At 44.1% G+C, this 21,259-nt stretch overlaps 1 protein-coding gene across 1 annotated transcript in view; it reads right to left on the bottom strand.

Annotated features, from left to right (window-relative positions):
- Window positions 1–21,259, bottom strand: part of PAPPA (pappalysin 1) — a 221,626-nt gene that overhangs the window by 65,043 nt on the left and 135,324 nt on the right. Inside the window, exons 11-13 of the mRNA XM_044992846.1 lie at window positions 12,593–12,706; window positions 12,226–12,361; window positions 8,272–8,485 (exon numbers count right to left, since the gene is read on the bottom strand). Of these exons, the coding sequence (XP_044848781.1) occupies window positions 8,272–8,485; window positions 12,226–12,361; window positions 12,593–12,706 (464 nt within the window). The remainder of the gene's footprint in view (window positions 1–8,271; window positions 8,486–12,225; window positions 12,362–12,592; window positions 12,707–21,259) is intronic.

The following is a 21,259-nucleotide window of genomic DNA, read 5'->3' as shown; positions in this document are numbered from 1 at the left end:
TTGTATGTGAATTTCTTCTGCCGTGGTGCTTCACTGAGAAGTAAGTTGTGTTGTGGAGGAACAAAGTGAACATCATTGATAATTCAACATATTGAATAAAGAGAAATCTGTTCTCAAAAATACATGTTGTGAACTTTGTAAATCTTGCAGGAAGAATTAAATCCTTTTGCACAAAAGTCAGATAAAAATAAATAAACTAATAGACCCATTTCAGTAAATATCTGATGTACCCCAATGTACAGCATATTGATGCTACCCTGAATTTAAGGATATCATAGGAAGGAACAAACCTGAGAAAAATTAGGGCCAAATTCTGTTGTCCTTACACCAGTACAAATCTGGAGTAACTCCACTGAAGTCAACAGAGCTAGCTTTGATTTACATCAGTGGATGTGAGAACAAGAATCTGGCCCCCAGATGACCATTGATAGTCGTACAGAACTGAAATGCCAGAGGCAAAAGCATTAAGTAATATTTCTTGTGATGTTCCTCTTTCTGCTTACAAGTCCCCTTATGGTCTTAGCAAATGGCTGGGGAACATTTTTAGCAATCCCTTGAGGCTCCAGATTATGCTTTGGTTAGCAGGCTCATCCAAGCAGCTTTCTCGGCATGTAACTCTATAAGAATGACTTCATAAAAAAAAAAAACAATACGACCATTCACTTTTTGTAAAACAACAACTACCACTACCAAATGTTTCCAATTTAAATACTTTTGGTTCTCTTGCTGCTAGTTCCTGTTTGGTATCAGCTACTGTCAGCTGTAAATCCCAATGAATTTTGGAGTCATCATTCTGACCCGAGTGCTGCAAGTACAGAATTAATAAGCTAAACAAATGTCAACAAGAAAAACATCCAGACAGAACCCATCGTGCCCATAAGCACAAAATGGTGGGCTGCACCGTTCCTTTCTCAGGTACTACTACCATGTAGGAATGGGAAAACAGGACATGTTCAAGAAACCATATATTCCTAAGGAGCGAAAACAGTGACAAATCTACCTTAATCCACCTTCTTAAATGTGGACAATAGTTTTTCAATTAATGACTTAATGAAACTTTGCACTGTTCATGTGAGGCTCGCTAAGCAGATTTCAAAGAAGGGTATGCTATAGACAGGGAAGCCAAGGTACAGAGAAGGTATGACTCAGTATTTGCAAAAGTGGTCTACATTTGGGAGCCCAACTTGAGACAGCTTCAGTGTGATTTTCAGAGATGCTCCACACCTGCAGCACCAGCTGGAGTCCAAAACCCCCACTAAACTCTCAAACTCACGCCCTGTGCATTTAAAGCTGTGCACCTAAAAATCGGGGCACCCAAATTTAGAGACCACTTGGTTTTGATCTTCATAGAATCATAGAATCTCAGGGTTGGAAGGGACCTCAGGAGGTATCTAGTCCAACCCCCTGCTCAAAGCAGGACCAATCCCCAACTAAATCATCCCAGCCAGGGCTTTGTCAAGCCGGGCGTTAACAACCTCTAAGGAAGGAGATTCCACCACCTCCCTAGATGACCCATTCCAGTGCTTCACCACCCTCCTAGTGAAAAAGTTTTTCCTAATATCCAACCTAAACTGTTCTTCGTTATTAACATTTTGCATAGCTTAATTCCTGCTGACTCATCTCTCTGAAGATACCACTGGTTTGGAACCATAAGGACGGTTGTATTACTATCTGCATCTTTTCAAGTACCTTGTCTCCAAAGCTCTCTAAACTCTGACACTCAAATCTGTGATGTTGGCTTTTAACATTTCTGGACAAATCGGGAAAAGTATGTTGGGAAGGGGAACTATGCGCTCCTCCAAACTCATCCACATCTTTTGCAGACTAGAGAACTTGAGAAATACGAGATTGTGAGTTTTATAAGATTTCTAGTGCCTTTTGGTTTCAGCCATGTTGGAACTAATACTGCACCAACAGCCTGTCTCACAGTGTTGCACCAATTGAAACCAGTTCTTATCTGTGCTAAAGTTCTGAGTTAGTTTTTATTTTATTTATTATCTTATTTATTTTATCTGAACCATTTCGCCCATCTCTAATCTAGATATGCTCAAAACTTTAGCTCCAATTCCCCTCTGCTAATATTGGCCCTGATTCAGCAAGGCACTTAAACATGAGCTTATCTTCAAGCATGTGCTTAAGTCCCACTGGAAGTATATGACACCAATGGGACTTAAGCATGTAGTTAAGTGATCTGCTGAATGGGGGCCCCGGTAACACGATCCTGGAAACATCTGTATGGTGATGTGTTTGTACGAAATTATGACAATTAAGAGGAACTCTTCCTTCCTTACATAAAAACAAAACAACACCTCCTGCTTTGTAAAGCATACAGCAGCCAAATATCTTTTCCTAACCCTGAGGTCAAACACTTTTTTGTCCAAGAACTCATCCTAACACTGTGCACCCTCATTATTTAAGTAATTTCCTTAGTGATTGCTCTGCCAAATACACTTGTATAGGCAAGCACAAAGACACACAAATACACCCTGGCATACAATAGACCTCATTTTACATAGATGTAACTACCTGTGTAGTTGAGGATAGATTTGGGCCTTAGATCTTAAACATTTCTGTCTATACTGATTCTATAACAATGCACATAATATACACACAGACACACACATCCTCTACCCATGTTTCTAATGTTCTCATCATCACCAGGTTCCACTGAGGTGGACACAAGAAAGCAGAGATGGACATTTCTTCTGGTCTGTCTGGAAGGCACTTGTCAACCGAGAAAAAGCAGACTCTGTCTCTTTACTCAAAACAAAGTAGGTTTCGGTGAATGCTTTAGAAAAGCATATGCATGAGGCTGCTTCCAGTTACACTGCTGGTTGCAGTTATACAGTTCAACCAAAGAAAGATTTGAAAAACTTCTTGTCTTTTTAGTTTCTTTTCTCCAGCTTTCTGCTAACATCTTGTCGCTTTCTTTGTTCTGAAGCAGAAGTTCTGAATATGTATAAGGCAAATATCAGAATTCATTGGACAGAGGGGATTGGATGGGTCAGGGGATTTGGAATGGCTCTCTGCTTCAAATCCTATCCATGATAGTGATCAGAAATAGTAACCAGCTGTTGAGTATGCATTCAATGACCTGGGTGAAACTGAACTCAGCCCAGTTCCCAGAGGGACATCGGTGGGAATGGTGTGTATATAGTGATAGGAGTGGAGTGGAGAAACAAAAAAGGTAGAAGTAGAGGGGTAGGTGTGTGTGTGTGTGTGTGTGTGTGTGTGTGTGTGTGTGTGTGTGTGTGTGTGTGTGTGTGTGTGTGTGTGTGAGTGTGAGAGAGAGAGAGATAAATACCTGAACACTTCAGAGCTTTCTAAAAAGTTTGGGTCTAAAACTGAGTGAACTGAAGGGAAGGAAAGGCATAGACTACTGTTGAGGGCCACTGACTGGTTATCCAGACTCCTAGGTTCCATTCCCCACTTTGGAAGTGGAGTAGTTCACAGTGGTTAGAGCAGGGTGGGGCAGGTGTCAGGATTCCATTACCAGGTCTCCATGAAAGTTTTTCCACCTGGTTCTCCTGCTCTGTGAAATATCGTGTCCAGTGGGACTTCTGCTGAAATGAAGACCTCAAAATGCTCAAGCTTTCAAAACACCTCTAAGCCCTCACGGCAGCTAAGCAGTGTTTGGGAGGTGTGTGTAAACAACTGAATGCCTTGCAGTTCCTCCCTGTGAAAATGTGCTGAAGAGAAAAAAAATGCACCACATTCTAGCTTAATAAAAGCCAAATGATGCTGTTTGCCAATTACCAAAACAGGGCGAAGGTTAAAACCCCACTGAATTATAACACAAGTCACGGGCCAAGACTTCTATGATTAACAGCTCTCTGAGAAATTCAGTAATTTCACCAGAAGCAGGTTGACTTCAATTGCGTAGAATGACAGAAAGCAGAGGAGGTGGAAACTATAGCGGAATGAGTTAAGAAAAGGAACCTTAAACAACAAGAAGTCTGAGATCAGGGGAGGAGGGCATTCTTTTTTGTTTTCTCTTTAAGAAAATAACAGGAGGGCCTACAGAAAGGTGCTCGGTTTTTTTTTACGCTTTTGCAGATGATTGTCTCCTTAGTAATTTCTTCTTGGAGAAAAAGAGAGCAGGAGAGACTTAAGCGAACGCTTGAAAGGAGAGAGAGGCCACCTTTCTGAGAGGGTTGTGTTGGCCCACCGAAGAGAGAATTCTCAGATGGAAGGCATTTTTTTTTAAGGCAGGGGTGAGGGGCGGGGATTGCATGTTGTTGAGGAATGGTTTATGCTGGCTCAGGTATGCCAGGTCATGCACTTCTGTGGAAGGAGCTGAGGGTGCATGGTTTCCAAACCATGTTTAAACAAACTGTGGGTCTGTTATTCAGATCCCGATTATTGCACTCGAGGAGCTGAGAAGCAGTTTGGAGATGCTGATTTTCTTTGAGTTTATTTTGCCTACAGCACTGCCCATGACATAAAGAATTGTTAAGTGTGTATATGTGTATACAGGCAGAGATTTATATGTATGTGTGTACCAGTACATAGACATAACTCGAAGGGGTAAAAAACACAGCCCACCCTGCACAGGCTGGTTCTTGGCTGCTCCAGTGAGGTTGATAGTAATAAAACGAGGTTCAATGAAACTGGGAAAAGCAAATGTACTTTCTTCAAACTATAAAACACACACAGTGGTGACATAGTTATATAACGAGAAAACATGCAGTACCTGTACCAGAGAACCACATAAAACAAGATCTCATTGGCCCTCCCACAAAGGGGAAACTTCCTTATAAACAAGGAATCAGTGGAGAACTGTACAGCTGAAATGCTGTTGGGAAACCAGGAATTCTAGCAGTGTCCGCCTAAGCTGTGAAGCTGCAGTTTCCATTAGAGTAACAAATCCATGACAGAGTGAAGGAAATTCCCAGCTCTTCTTGTGAACCAGGCATACAGAGGTTGCTATGAAAATGTCAGCACTGAAGAACAGTGGGCAAGCAAGATATCACATTCATTCCCTGCACCATGAAAAGGAAATAGCCACAGTATCTCAAACCCAGGTCTGGCAACCACTGATTTTTCCTAGTAATCACCGTACGTACATCTTCATGGAACGATAGTGTCTATCGGGTGGACACAGAAACAAATTCTCATATGGGCCTGTTTTCGATCTCTCTTGCACTAGTGTAAATAAGGAGTAATGCCACTGAAATCAGTGGAGCTGCACAAGTGTAAGACTAGTCTGAGAGGAGAATCAGGCCCATGACATCGGCTCTGAGGGTGTCATGTGACAACCGTCTGTGTCCTTTTGACAGCATGTCACCAGCAGTGGTGTGTACCGCTGCTGAAAAGTCCCACTGTCAGCTGCACTGGAAAAAGAAAATCAGTGGAAAAACAAGGAATGCCATTTTATAAACACTCCATAGATGCTTTATAAATTAAGGTTGGATTTTCCAAAGTGCCTATGGACATGAGGAGCAGAAATCCTAATGAATTTCAATGGAACTTGTGCTCCTAATCTCCTTAGGCTCTTAAAATACCACTCTAAATATATACTTTTAAAAGGGAGAGGGAATGCATCTTTTATTCTCAGTCATTAGGGTGACCAACTCGTGACAAATGGGAAAGATGCATTCACCCCCAAAATAAAAGATGTGTGAACCTCTAAATCAGGGGTGGCCAACCTGTGGCTCCGGAGCCACATGCCGCTCTTCAGAAGCTCCTTGTACAGGCACCGACTCCCGGGGCTGGAGCTACAGGCGCCAACTTTCCAATGTGCTGGGGGTGCTCACTGCTCAACCCCTGGCTCTGCCACCAGCCCTGCCCCCACTCCACCCCTTCCTGCCCCCTCCCTGAGCCTGCCATGCCCTCGCTCCTCCCGCTCCCTGCCAGAGTCTCCTGTACGCCACGAAACAGCTAATCGGGAGGGAGGTGGAGGTGCTGATCAGTGGAGCTGCCGGTGGGTAGGAGGCGCTGGGAGCCAGGGGAGCTGATGAGGGGGCTGATGATGTATTACTGTGGCTCTTTGGCAATGTACATTGGTAAATTCTGGCTCCTTCTCAGGCTCAGGTTGGCTATCCCTGCTCTAAAAGGAGGTATATTCCTCTTCTCTCTCACCTCCATATTCAAACTCTCTCACCCAAGCTTATAAGCATGTGTATATCTGCGGGTACAATTCTCCCCAACCGAAATAATTCTCGTTGAGGGGAGGGGAAGAACCTTTCTTGCAGACTGAAGCCAAAATGAGAGGCAAAAATATCCGTGTTTATCTGAGGAAAATGAAGGAGGAAAATCTTATATTGGGGAAGCAAATTTCTAACAAAAGTGACCTCATCAAATGAGACCTGGGCCAATGGGAAAGAGGGGTAGAGAGACAGTTCCTGGAGAGAGAGAGAGTGCATGTTTGTATGAGATCAGCTGGATTCTACCATTGAGGACAGCCCAAATGGGAAATACATCAAGACAGCCTGGCAGGCTCTGCAGAAGGGAACAGGAAACCTACATGCAGGTTCTGATCTGGTTAAGAATTAATTTAAAAGAATCCCTCTTTCTAAGTTCATCTTGGATTGGGTAAATACATGAAGCAAGAAGATAGCAGCTAACTCCCAGAGGTCTGGGCAGTTGCTCATTTCTTGGCTTCTTTGATGTCTGTCTTCACACTCCTTTCCCCATAACATTCAGTCATTCAAACTCTTTTATGGAGGGGGCGGGAGGAAACTTTTCGTGATGCCGTGATTTGCATTCCCACCCGTGAGGGCCTGATTGAAGGGACTGGAAAGGCTCCTGTTGATTTCAATCCTTCTTTCAGAAAGTCTCTAAACTCCTTACTTGAAATTGGAAGCTTTATTCATAATCCAGCACTTAGCCATAACCCGGATGTCTCTGAGTTTTATTATTTTGAATAGGTGAGACTCTTACTTTGAAAGTTTGGGATCCAATGGGCTGCGGCTTAAAGGGGGTCAGCCATGTGTCATTAAAAACATGGAGAGAAGACAGAGTGGGCAATTGTTATTATTGTTAAAGAAATGTTTCGAAAGGTTAGTTTGCTCTGTTGCAGCTGAAGTCTTGCCTAAGGGGAAATGTATTTTTTTTTAATCAAGGAAATATCTTTTCTAAACACACAGCACTTCTAATTTCACAATAAATGGTTCAATTTCTCCTGAAAAATAGCAAGAGAGAGAAATGGGGCACAGTTTCTGAACTCTCTCAAACTCCACGTTGCTCCTAGCTACCTCCTTCCAATGGGTCGGTTTCTCTCTCTCTCCCTCCTGCACTGGGAGTTGGCCAGACTTCCAAACTAGACCTCTCATCTGAAACTTGATCTTGCTGTGTTTGGGCCTCTGAATTTATACAGCTTATTGCACAGAATGATTGAATCTAGGTCAGAACACACTGACTGAATTGATTTAGCTTTAGATATACTTCCCCCCGCCCGCCTTCTCGGAACAAAAAGTGAGGTCTTGAAAAACCAGCCAGGAGTGCTATCAAAAACCTGAGAGTACTGCTAGGATCTTACGAGGCAGAGCAGGGGCTTGTGAGGGAATGCAACTTGCTTGTTTTATTATTACTGCTGCTACAGTTTGACTATTACGTGCAGCTTTGAGTGTAGTGAGGAAAAAACCGTGTCTATTACGTTTCCCTGTGTCCTTTCAGCGCTTTGCTGAAAAGATCCATGAGGCTGCAGAGACAGGAACTGTAAAAGGTCACAATCTCTTCATGATGCTGCAAAGCAGAGACTGGGAGGGATTGGCGGTGACCTATTGATATGTATCAATAACAACAATCAGCTTATTATAGGGCCTTTCATCCTGCAGGGTCCCAAAAAGCTTTCCAGACCATGGGGAAGAGCCACAGAATCAGTAAAAGTGGAAGGTACTAAGCACCTACCACGAGGTGCTTTTCAGAATCAGGCCTAACGAAGGCACAGGAATCCCTTAATTCACCATGGAAGTGCAGCCCTAGGAGCGCTAACGCAGTTTAGTTCAAGGACTATACTTGTGAGTGGCTAAATCGACTCCTTATTGCAGAATGCGTATAGAGCCAGCTGGCCACAATTCCATCTCATAACAGGGGAGGGCGGGGGGGGGGGAAAGGAGGAGGAAATAATTTACTAACAGTGTCCCGTGTGGGTTAAATGTCCCATCCATCCTGGTCAATGAGAACACTGCTGTTTTTACCAACAACACAAAAGGGTCAGCAGAGTTCATGGGCCTTGCCCCTCCTATCTCCTTTTAACCTCTTGATCAGACCCACTGGAGCTGAGTCGGTGGGTGGCGAGGGGAGGAGGCAGCATGCTGACAGGCTCACCTCTGCTCTGCCGGGCTGTAGGTCTGTCCTCTTTGACAGCTGCTGATGGTGATGGGGTCGAAGTTGTGGAAGGAACGGAGGGCCACCCCAGAGATGGCCACATACGGGGAGCTGAAGCTAATGAGGACAGCCTGGGTGTGGTAGAAGGGGTGACTGAGGTCATGGATCACAGGGATAATCAGGGGATTGTTCCTGCAGCTCAGAACATGGACACCTGTCAGAAGACACAAGACCGGGGAAGATGGGGAGTGGGGGGTCAGTACTTTGCACAATTACACCACATGCCAGCAGCACTTCAGAAGCATTCAGCCATTATGCGAAAGCCCTACAGACGTTAATAGTTCCAATACAGGAAGTTTTGGGAACCATCCCCTAAAATTTAACAGAGAAGTCTCTTTCCTATAGAATCAGATAGGATGGTCCAAAGAACCCGTAGAAAGGCTTCCAGTCTCTCCAGTCATTTCTGTAGGTTTTTTGGAATAATTTCTATTGAATCCTACTCCACTTCGACAGAACCCTATTAAAGCAGGAGCAACTGTATTAAAGGCAGTGGAGCTGCACTACTATTACAGCAGCATAAGCAAGCAAACGGTTAGACTCTTTGTGCTATGCACCGAGACATGTAACTGCACAAACAGAATGGGTAGCTTTGTGCAAAATGGGCCGTTTCCCAGTGGTTTCTTTGCAGCTGTGTGCAATTCCCCCCTGGATGCAGGACATACACCAGTTTGTTTATTTGGTCATTTGATTTTTTTTAAACAGAGCAGCGTCTTGCTTTTCCCGAACAGGGCAATACTGTGTTGATGAGCCAGGGGAGAGAGACAGGTGTGTGGAGGGAGAAAACGAGGCGTTAAAGGTGACCCTGAGGTGAAAATAAGCCAAAGATGCATGAAGTCTGTCCGTTTCAGGGCGGTACTATGCACCATTCTCAGAGATGCTGAGCAGCTCTCTCATCCCATTAACTTCAGTAGGAGGGGAGGTCACTCAGTAGCACTCAGGAGCTGATCAGCACCTCCTGGAATCAGGCCATAGTACAGAAAGGCTGAAATTAACGGGCCAAATTAATTCTTGCGGTAAAGCTACTGCTTTCATTTGAGTCACCCCAGGAGTCAATTGGGCTGCAACTCCATTCACTCCAATTTGTTGCACCAGAGATGAATGTTCGGCCCTTGCTCCATTGACTCAGAGCTGCATAAAGGATGAATTTGTCCCCAGCTCCATTCACCTCCCTGGAGTTCCACCAGTGATGGATTTGGCCCAGTGCCTTTGGCTGCACCGATACACTTACAAATTTGAGAATAAATTCTATTTGTGTGTCTAACTGGCTCAGAGATTCCCCCCACCCCATTCAGGTTTCTTGATTCAAGCGGGGGTGGGGAGATTTTTTTTCTTAGAAAGTGATTTCTGGTTAATTAAGACAGGCTTCTTGATCATTCTCTTTAAACTTCTCTCTTTTAAACTGCCCTCTTTTATGTGTTGATCGCCTCATCCTTCTTCCAGCAACAACAATAATAATAATAATAATAATAAATAAAAGGCTTCTCTTCTCGTTTGGTTTCTATCTGACCCTGAAATAACCCCTCTGTCTGCTTGTCTCCCAGAGGTCTTTTGATATGAGCTCCCTGAGGAACGATGCACGTTTTCCACTTAGAAACAGGTGCAGTTAATTCGTAAATTGTGCTCTACTGGAATCCCAGGATTCCAAATCCCTTGGACGTTTCTGCTATCTTTGATGGAAACCCCCAAAGTCCTCACTGTCGTGTTGTTTATTCATTTTGGTTCAATTCCTAGCAGTCAGGTGTCTGCGACAAAACAGATCACCACAACTGGCACTACTAATTGGTACTTTAATTCCCAACAAGGGAGCATGGGTCATGGACACTGAACTCTCTCTTTCTTCCCTAGACAGAGCCCATCCAAGACAGGATTGGGGCATATTGGGCAGACCTACATGGGCGAGATCTATCTGAATGGCTGTCTAATCTATGTGGTTGCATGACTTATATTTTTCACATGCTGTCTTGCTTGGTAAAAATGCAATCCTCATCGCATTCTCTCCTAGGCAAGGCACAATGGATCCCTGACCTCATTTTTTACAAAGCCCAGACGACACAATAAAAATACGTTCTAATAAATGTAGCAAAATCTGTTGTCTCTTTCTGCCTCCTCTACCTCAGGCTCTCTGTCTGTAAAGGCCAGAAGGGGCAACTGTGACCATCTAGTCCGGGGGTAGGAAATGTGCGGCATGCGTGCCGAAGGCGGGCACGCGAGCTGATTTTCAGTGGCACCCACACTGCCCGGGTCCTGGCCACCAGTCTCTGCATTTTAAATGAAGCTTCTTAAACATTTTAAAAACCTTATTTACTTTAAATACAACCATCGTTTAGTTATATATTATAGATTTATAGAAAGAGACCTTTCTATAAACGTTAAAATGTATTACTGGCCCGTGAAACCTTAAATTAGAGTGAATAAATGAAGACTCGGCACACCACTTCTGAAAGGTTACCAACCCCTGATCTAGTCTCACCTCCTGTTTAATATATGACACAGAACTTCCCCCAGACAATTCCTCTTGGTTCCTTTCAATTTAGGTAGTTAGTCTGTCTTTATGCATTTAATAACACGCCGCACAAAGGCACAGAATGGGCCTGATCCTGCAGTCAGTAAAACAGCCGCTGAAGTGAATGGTAGTTTTGGCCGAGTATGAACTGCTAAGCTGAGTCCTATATATTTCTCCCTTCCATTCAGCTACAAAAAACAACCTAGCCTGGGGTAGTCCAAAGGGCCTGTCCATGATGAAGAGAGTCCCTTGACTGTGAAGGTTTGCAGGCATCAGTTTGGAGCATGCCAAACTCATGTTGCAACTTCTTGCAAGATTTCAAAACTTTGCCCTTGATCCCTGCTTCTCCTTTCTCTCTCACCCGCCCTCTCAGTCTGCTTGTCTCTCCGTATAGTTGTATGTTATCTGTTAGTTACCATGGTCAGCTCTCTGTCCTTTATATTTAAGGAGGCAACTAGGGGACGACTACAAGACACTCTGCTGTGACAGGAGAAGGATGCTGCTGACTCACGGTGTGCTGCATACTCTGGGACTGTCGCTTCAGGAAACCCGGTCAGATACAGCCATGCGCTGGGCTTATCTGGGTACATTTCATTCAGTGCTAAATGGGAGTCACTCACCGAAATTCCTGTTTACTCCTCTGCGAGTGAACCCCCTAGAGACTTGCCTTTGATTCATACCCAGTTAATTTTGAGTGGGAAACCTGTCAAATATACTGTCTCCTGCCCTGGTCTCCTTCCTCCTCCTCTCCACAGACAGAAAAGGGCGAGAAAATCCAGGAAAGGGGGAATGATTTAGGAGAGTGTCTGAAAACAATAATAATCCCTCCACACTACAGCCATCAGAATGCCTTCAAAGCCTCCTCCTCCTCCCCGCCACCCACACCCACACCCACACTTCCCTGGTATATGGATAACAGCAGTGGCAAATGGGCTTCTTTGGGTTTTGGGGGCTGCACCCTCAACAGAAGCCCCTGGCAAAGGCTGCAGGGATGACAGCAACAGACTGAAGAACTCAGCACCCGACCTGCTAAGCTCTTTTAATCACCTGCCCATAGGGTCCCCGTGGGAGCTGCTGGATGATGAGCACTTTTGAAAATGTGGCCCTTATTTTGATGCCTACAGGGGAGCTGAGCACTTCCGAAAATCTAGCCCACAGCGATCAGTAGCCTGAGTAGCCTCAGTGGGCATGACAAGAGCTGACTAGCAGCACAGACTTGCAATAAACAGCTTGAAGTGGGTACGTCTTCCTGCTGGCTCTCTACTCCAGCAACACCAATCTGCTGCTGGGAAAACTGAACAGAGGTACCGGCCTTACTCTGAATTGGGATGGAGCAAACAGAGGAAACCTATGGAAGAAGAAAGGCAAAGCTCATTGCAAAACCATCTTACCAAGATCATGGTTTTGCTTCTTGGTGTCAAACAGTTGCACAGTGATCGTTTCCTGCTTCTGATCCAGATAGTGTGTTCCATCGGTGACCAAGTGGACAATGATAGCAGCAGCTACCATGGGCTGAGAAAAATATGCCTGGGAGAGAAGAAGAAAACATAGAGAATCAGGTGCAGAACTGGAATGGTTCATGGTTTTTTATTTTTTTTAAGATACAACAAAAGCATCACTTTTCAGTAGCAATTCCTGTCACAAATCACACAAAGGCCTTCTTTTGTTTACGCTCAAAACTTTTTGTTTTTTAATTTTGCAGAAAAGATAAGTCAAAAAAAAGGAAAGCCGCTGCACTGGTATGTGTGTATCTCTTACCTTTAGCCAGAAAATGGTCTGAGTCATATGGGAATACGGTAAGTTGGCTGTGCAGGGATACCAGGCATATTCAGACACCACATCACTCAGGTCCATCACCTTGGTTCGGCACACCTGACCGACACAGGGAAATGTCACAATGGATTCAGATTCAAGCATGAAATGGATACGACTGTCAAAAGAAGTGCTGGTGTCCGTAAGAACTGAAAATGCTACTTTTAATACCATTAGGTTATTAGACATCATTATTTTTAGGTCATACACACTATTGGATTATTCCACAATGACACCATGAACAGGAACACCCGACTCATTGTGGCGCTGTGTTTGCCAAAAGAAAGTCTCTTTTTATGAGTAATTGGTTAAGGGTGGAGTTTTCAAAAGTGCCCAGTCTCACTTTACTCCCATTGAAGTCAAAGTACTAAAATAATAGCTGGATGGAGAGATATTTGCCAGTGCTGTCTGTAGCCATATTAGTCCCAGGATATGAGAGACAAGGTAGGTGAGGTAATATCTTTTATTAGATCATCTTCTGGTTAGTGGAGGTACCAGCTTTCGAGCTTTTGAAGCACTCCTTCCCTGCACCTGGAAAAGACTGTGTAGTTCGAAAGCTTGTAAAGAAGTTGGGTCAATAAAAGATCTTACTTCACCTACGTTGCCTCTTACATACATACACACATAGGGTATTGTGGATGCAGCCAGCACTATCTACACACTGTGTCTTTCTATTTAAAACCTCCTGTTACTAACTGATACTAGCTGGCTCTCTCTTCAGGATGGCTACAGATGACCATGTGAAATTGAAAATACATGCAATCAGGAATGCATTACCTCCACAACCCAACCCCAAATGGGCCCTGATAAGAAAATAGTGATCTTGTTAGTTTCTTTAATCAAAATCACCTTCTTCTCCCCTCTACATTTCATCCCATAGCACCCACAGTGAGGCAGAGGTGAAAATGTGATGGGATTCTCTGCAAACCTCTCCATTCTGCTCAAGATCAAATGTGGCATATCTGAAATCAGTGGATGGGTGAAAAGGGCTAAGAAGGGTACGGGGATTTAAGAAACCCAGAGCACAGTCAGTATGGAAGACATGAAAAATAATCTTCAGGAAATGACATGGATTTTCTCTTGCAACATCATAGCTAAGTGAGATTGTTTTTTAAGTGTATATATGTGGCTGTGAATTATTAGCCCCCATAGTGCTGCCTCTGGAGAAAACAGATTGGAAGAAGAGCAAAGCTGCAGCACTTTGAAGATTAAAACCACAACTGCATATGTAGGATGCCTTCAATTCAAGGATCTCAACGTCCTTGACCGGTGCCCCTCTGCAAACTCGGTAACTTCATTATCTGGAGAACACGAGGCACAGAGAGGTGGAGTGTTTTCCTCGTGGTCACACAAGTTGGTAGCAAAGACAAGAATCCAAACTTGGAGGCCAATCGCTTGTGTTAACCACGTGATCACACTCCCAGAAACGTACCAAAGAGAGGTTCTAAGGCCCTGACTCTGCAGCTGGGACCACAAGTGCAGAGGCCTGCACTGGGCAGAGCTCTGTTCTGTTGGGTGCAGTAGTGGGTCTGACTGCAAAAGTGGGGCCTCAGCTGAGAACTCCAAAGACAATAGATTGCAAATAGCCCATTCCCTGAAACTACGCCACTGTTGTTGTTGTTTTTAAAATGGGAACTGAGCCTATTACAAGAGCTATTTTGATAGTGAAAAATACAATGTCCATTCAGTAATTGTGCACCGAACTCCGTTCCCGGTCTCGGCAGGCAAATGCTGAGAGTGCTTGGAATGCTTGGGAACGGAGCAATCGGATTGGCCAAAAGTGAGGTAATGGCTTCTATAATTTGAATCCCTAAAGGCCCAGTGCAGAGGAATCTATGCACAAAATATAAATCAGCTTTAATGGGCTGGAAGAAGATTTTTAGTTTTTTGTTTTTTTTTAAACAACTGGGACCAAGCTTCATTGAGGCTAGCCAGTGGATAGTGTTACATTTTACAACAGTGCAAGACTTTACATAAACTATCTTTGGCATTTGAAATCCAGGCCAACAATTCAACATGTATCATTTCGCAATTCTCCTTTCTTGCATTTTCAGCAGCCTCTCTCTTGTTGGGAGCATGGGTTTTATTTTAATACCTATCCAGTTAGGAAATGTATCTTACCCACATCTGCAATTTAAATGGTCATAGAACTCTTTGACATGAACAAAGATCTCACTGCTTTTATATTGTTTTGTTCTTATTCTTGTTTCTCTACTAACTCTATCAGCACAAAAAGCTGGTTGAGAGAAACAGGAGAGCTGGGGTTTGGCTCATTTTAAATGCCACTTAAAAGATGTGTGAGAACCAATATTAAAAACAGGCCCAGACCTTCACCAAAAATTTGAACAAAACCCAAAACAAACCATTGTTGAGAATCAGAAAAACTCTGATAACTTTTAAATAGCTAGGTTTCACTTTTTGTGAACTGTAGCTCTTTCTGGTTCTATCTGGGAACATAAGAAGAATCCTTAACATCTCACAAGAAAGCCTGCACCTAGGAGATTTCTACTTCGATTTTGCAGACTCAGTAGATTTGGCTAGTTTGAAAAAGGTTCAGATAAGCATCCCAACCTTCTGAGGCTGACCCGTCACTACTTATGTAAACAATTCAAAACATTGCAGGGGGCAGGGTGGGTGGGTGAAGATCAAGGGGAAAGGTGTGATTGACAGGGGTCTGGCAAGTCTAATCCATGTGGTGTTAAGAATGCCTGCGGGAGTTGTACCATTGTGAATGCTGGAGTTAGCAATTGATAGCAAATTTCCCTAGTATGGTCAAGTTCCTGAAGGGTTGTGCCATAACAACCTGATTAGATTAAGTAGCCGTGTTAGTCTGTATCAGCAAAAAGAACAAAGAGTACTCACGAACGCTTATGCTCAAATGAATTTGTTAGTCTCTAAGGTGCCACAAGTACTCCTCATTCTTTTTGCTGATTAGATTAAGTGTCCCACTCGCTGACAGATTTCACCATTTCAATATTCCTTCTAATGCATGGTGAATGTGTCATTTTTTCAGTTCTAGCCAATTACTGATGGCCACAAAGCAACTGCAAAGTACCTACATGAATTACTTGCTAGGTGCTTCCACCAGTTTCCCTTTCAAGCATCCGTGCCAGAGTATGTGACAGTCCACAGCACCAAAGTGCTCTAGCTTCAGATCCTTATTACTAGAAGCCCAACACTTTTAACCTACAAATGAGGGAACAATTCCCTGTCTGACTGGGTTTCTGGGAGGATAAAATCCATGAAAGACAGTGAGGCACTCAGATGCTACCATGATGAGGCCTGTGTAAGTACATAGACACATGAAGGATCTACCTCTGCAAGCAAGCATGTATGGGTCATGTACCATTCAACCCAGCCATTCCCCTCCAGACCGCCCCAGACTTTATACACACTGGGGATTCCAGCCACTTGTGTAGCTGCACCAAAGCAACCCCCAAGTGCAGTCAACGAAGCTCCTATTTGCACTGATGGGACTCAGCCCTACTTGAAACGGACATAAGGAAAAATCTGCAATTAATAGCAGCTGTGCTTATCTATACCAGGAGTTTGAGCCAGTGCAGCTACCCAGGTAGGTGGCTTCAGATGGCTGTAAGTGGGCAAATCTCCATTGCGTAGACAATTCCATAGTGTATGATCTGGTCTGTTCTCACTTCCTCCAAATGAAGCCTTGCTGCTGGTCACCAGAGCTGCACCAGTGTCTCATCCGGTGAGTCAGTTTAAAGTGGATGTAATGTTTACGGATGCTATGCTGATATGTGGAGTTGTGGTGTGCTGTTAAGGGCCCACTGCTTCCTGCTGTAGCCCACGGGTGCGGTGGGGAGTGTGTCCTTTTCAGCACTGGCCAAAGCAATTCCTGTTTGTAGGATTACAGCAATAAAATTGCTTTGGGATCCTTTGCGATAAAACATGCCGAAGACAGTACTGTTTGCAAAAGAGCAAGCCCCCAATGGGTTCTCCTGTTACGAGTCACTGTGACAGGTATATTTGTGCTGGGACACAAAGTCCTGCACAGGAACTGTGGAAGGTGTCATGGATCTGCTAAGCAGGAAACTACGGTTCCCATCAACCCCCTCCCTCCTCCAGTGGGCCAGGGAGGAGGAGGGGCAGACACCCCATGAAAAGATCCTGAACCAGCAAGAAGGTCAAGTGACCTGGAAGCAGCAACGACATGGCCAGCCAGGAGCTGCAGGGAAGAGAAACCCAGAGTGCACTGCATACTTTTAACTGCAGTGTGGACTTATCCTTAGTGGCTACTGGGACCCACCAGGGTTAGTGACTAGAAGGCCTAACAGCTGAAGCGCCTTCAACACTTGCCTCCGAGTCGTGGTACACCTGGCATGCTACTGCTAACTTAGGGTATGTCTACACAGCAACTAGACACCCGTGGTTGGCCCGGGCCAGCCGACTCAGGCTTGCAGGGCTTGGGCTGCAGGGTGGTTTCACTGCTGTGTAGACGCCTGGGCTTGGACTGGAGCCTGGGCTTTGCGACCCTTCAAGGTGGGAGGCTCCCAGAGTTTGGTCTCGAGCCTGAGCATGGAAGTCTACACAGCAAGGAAACAGCGCAGCAGCCCAAGCTCTGCAAGCCTGAGTTGGTTGGCATGGGCCAGCCATGGTTTTTTCTTTGCTGTGTAGATATAGCCTCAGAGGTTTGGTTTACCCAGTGCTGAGCAGCTATAATAATTACGAAGGGTAGGAAAACCTTTTTGATCAACATATGACCTGCTGGAGGACAAACTGGATGCATTCACTTCCTTAGGGAGCTAGTGAAAGAATTAACCCAAATAAATAAATAAAATAAAATAATAATAATAATAAAACAGCTCCATTTCTAACGTTTCTAGCTGGCCTCACTGCAGAATGTTCTTTACATTCACCCCAGCAAATTTGTCTGCAGGCCAGCTTTGGAAAAACAATGCCAAAGAATCTCAAATGCAGACTTAAAAAGCATCTTAGCGTATCCCTCCAAAATGAAATCTTTAACCCTTTGGTGTTAGAACGGGGGGGTTGCCCTCCGCAGTCAGCAAGAGGACATAGTCTCAAGTATATATGGCTTTTTACTGACCTAAGATTAATTTCATCCAATACAGCTACACACAGATGCAGCAGACAGTTTTCAGAAAGGCTCCTGCCTTCTTATCACCTAATATGAAAGCCAGGAGGACTGTCACATATACATGACACGATTTCCCTAGCACTGCACAGTGGGTCCAGTTTGTATTAAAGGCTCCAAACTGCTGCTATCTGCTCCTCATTTAAGCTAGGAAATGGGACTTGGGGTTACAGGAAGGTGAAACTGTCTATACTAGTGATGAGTGAACCATTAAAAGGGTCAGAGTTTGGGTTCAAACACACACCCAATAATCTGGAAGTTTATCTGAACTATCCAAACCTCAGGAGTCTGCAAAGCGGGGATGGAAATCTCACAGGAACAGGCTTACTCATGAGGTAACCAGAAATTCAGTTTCAATTCCAGGCCAGAAATACCCAAAGAACAGCCTTTCTCCTGGTATGGAGACCCTTTCATTCTTGTCCTGTTCGGAACTAAGAAGTACCGAGGCACGGTTTATGTGAACCTCTTAGAAATTCAGCAAAGGCTCAGTTCTAGTTTGCTTGTAAACCTCCAGCTGAAGATTGAGGGTTGTTTTCAGACTCTTCAATCCATTACAAATCTGTGCTGCCCTTGCCTTTTTCTCTTGAACGTTCCTCTGCGTTTTCATAGAGCTGGGGCAAAGTGAGAAAAACCCACGGCATGGCCACTGTCCTTCATGCCAAAGAACTGGATGCAGCTCCTCAACAGTCTGCCTAATTCACTGGAGGCTGTTCCACCCTCTGGGTGAACACACTGATTCTATATTACTCTATATTACTCCCAGATTCTCTTGGCTCAGGAGCCAGATGAAATTTCATCTGTCAATTTCACCAATGTAACTAAGAGCTGAATTTGGCTCTGGGACTGGGAATCAAACCTATGTCTCCTGCATAGCAGTACAAAGTCCTAGCACCAGGCTGCTGAGCCAGTTCTCAACACGAATAGTTTTCTTTTGAATCTGGTACAGCCGATGGCATCTGTGGCTTGAAAGTTACTGTGCTATTGGTCTGTCAATACATAGTCTCAATGCTGTCTGGGCTCATTGCACCTTTGATCCATATTCTAGCAGTTTTCCTAGCGATGAATCCCAATTTTCCATGGAGGTGTTTTGGTTTTTGGTTCTTTGAAATGTGATCTTTATACATGTTGAAACACAGTTACTGGTCTCCCTTGCATTGCTTTTAGAGTGGTGTTACTGCATTGGCTTCAGTGGAGTTACTGCGGATTTGTACTCATGTAACTAAGATGTGGATAAGTGCCCTTTATGTTAACAGCAACAAACATGATCGTATTTGTTCTTATGGGAAAATGACATTATGAAGTGTACTGTATATAAACAGAGATTATGGAAAAGAGGTATCTAATTAGCAGATCCTCCACTGGTATAAAGTGGCGTCGCTTCACAGAGGTCCACTGGAGCTATATTGATTTACGTCCGCTGAGGATCTGGCCCGGGCTGTAAGAGTGTCTGAAATTACTACACGACTCAAGGCATTATTAATTACAGCCTTATGCAAAATGTGGTTATTTCACTTCCAAAAGGTTTGTGTGAACATTGTGTTTGTTTTTTTAATCCATTTGGGGCTGCACATCCTGAGCTTTGCTTTGTCTTTCTGGTTCTAATGTACCCCCAACTCAAAGCAAATTCATTTAAAACCAAATGAATTTCAAATCAAAATCACATGAAACCATGACCTTCATCTGGTATCAATACAAAACCATAACTTAGTCCAGATTGGCTCGGAACTGGGCCCAAATTGCTCTGGATCCAGACCCAAGTGTTCACAAGAGGTGAGTGATCTTTGCTGAACCTTTTGGCAAAGCTGGTTTGAGTTCTGAATTTATAATAAAGCCCCAAACCAGGTGATTTTGCATGCGTCAGAGATTCATTGCAAACATTTCATTCAGACCCACTCAGTCACTAACAAAAATTAAAATGGCAATAACCTTGTTTAATAAATGCAGTTATACTACATGCCAGAATGTCTTGGGTAGCTACAGGCACCCAAGTGTGATGCACTAGTGCCCTGCACCTTATACAATCGTTTACACAGGTGCAAAGTGAGTGTAGGTATACGTAAATGATGGCACAAGTGCAAAGCAACAGAGCATATGAAGTCATCTGAAGCATGGGGGTGTCCTGCGTAACGCAATTTTGCCATGTGTTCCTGTTTAGATATATCACAGGGTTACTGTTTATTTAACAGAGTACTTTGGAATAAAGCTGTTGCATTGAAACAGTTGCATCACCTATGCTAGCTCTGTTAGGAACTGTTCTTGTAACCAGAGTGTAAATAATGGCTGTTTTCCACTAAGAAAGGGCATTGGTTCAAATGTCTAAACAGATTACAAATGCCAGCTACATACATAAAAAGGCCATGAAGCATGTAGGGTACAGCTCAAAGTAGGACCTTTGTACCTTTAGCTTAAAAACCCTCAGGTCACTCCCATTAAAACTAAAATAAATTCTCAGCTAACTCTCAGCAGCAGTATCTCTTGCATCCACCTTTCACACCACGGCTCACAAAAGTGTGAAGTCATCACAGATTGCTACGGGCTTTAGCAGATTTTATACCCTGTCCACGAGGAGGCAATGGTAAACAAAAGACACTAGTCAGAACATTACCGTTGGCACAGTCAGGTTCCCAATTTAAATGTCTCACAATTGGACGAGCTAGCACAGCCTATAGCAAAACACTTGCGTAATAGCTCGCGGGGGTTGTGGTATTAGTGTCATTGTAAAGCCAAACAATCTCATTCAACCGGCTTTTATGACCACTGGGCAGAGCAAAGAGTCTTTTAAAGAGGAACCCATTTGGCACCGAGTCCCATTACAAAGTCAAGTTGCCAACAACAGGGAAAAGCGGCATGAATTTAGGCAGACAGAAGGGCAAAAAATGATCTCAATGGTCCTGATTCGATGGAGTGACGCTGGTGAGGCGCTCGTGCACACTGGAGCAGAATCAGGCCTGTTAACACCTACCCAACAGCCTTCCCTCCCTACCCCACACAAAGCGGTAGCAAAGATTGACTTGGATGGATAAAATACGCATCCAGCTGTAGAAAGCCAGGCAGCAACAACAAATGAATCCAAAAGGATCTCCAATCTGATTATTAGTTGCCCATAATAAGAACATACTGATTAAGAAGATACTTGGGCAACAAAGACACTTGAACCCACCCAAAGAATGAGCAAAATTTCAAACAAAACCAAAATGAAGATGCATTTTTACACCTGTGAAGTGAAAGTGCAGGGCCCAATTCTGCAATGCTTAGTCAAACAGAACTCCCATTGGCTTCAAGGGCTGCAGCTCTGGGCCCTAAAGAGCTATTTGGCCATCAATCTCTTTCCCTTAATAGCTCAAGTGCACAGACCCACAGACCCATCAATGGCAGCGTGAGGGTAACAATGAGACGGCAAAGGCACTCCACATGTTCTCTGAAGTTTTCTGGCTAAGCTTAGCCTGTGGGTGCAACCAACAGTGGTGCAGCGGTTAATGTCAGCTCTGACCACACGGTCC

The sequence above is a fragment of the Mauremys mutica genome, chromosome 18 (genome assembly GCF_020497125.1).
Source record: "Mauremys mutica isolate MM-2020 ecotype Southern chromosome 18, ASM2049712v1, whole genome shotgun sequence".
Classification (NCBI taxonomy): Eukaryota; Metazoa; Chordata; order Testudines; family Geoemydidae; genus Mauremys; species Mauremys mutica.
Note: the sequence above shows the minus strand (reverse complement) of the source record. Positions and strands in the feature narration are given on the sequence as shown.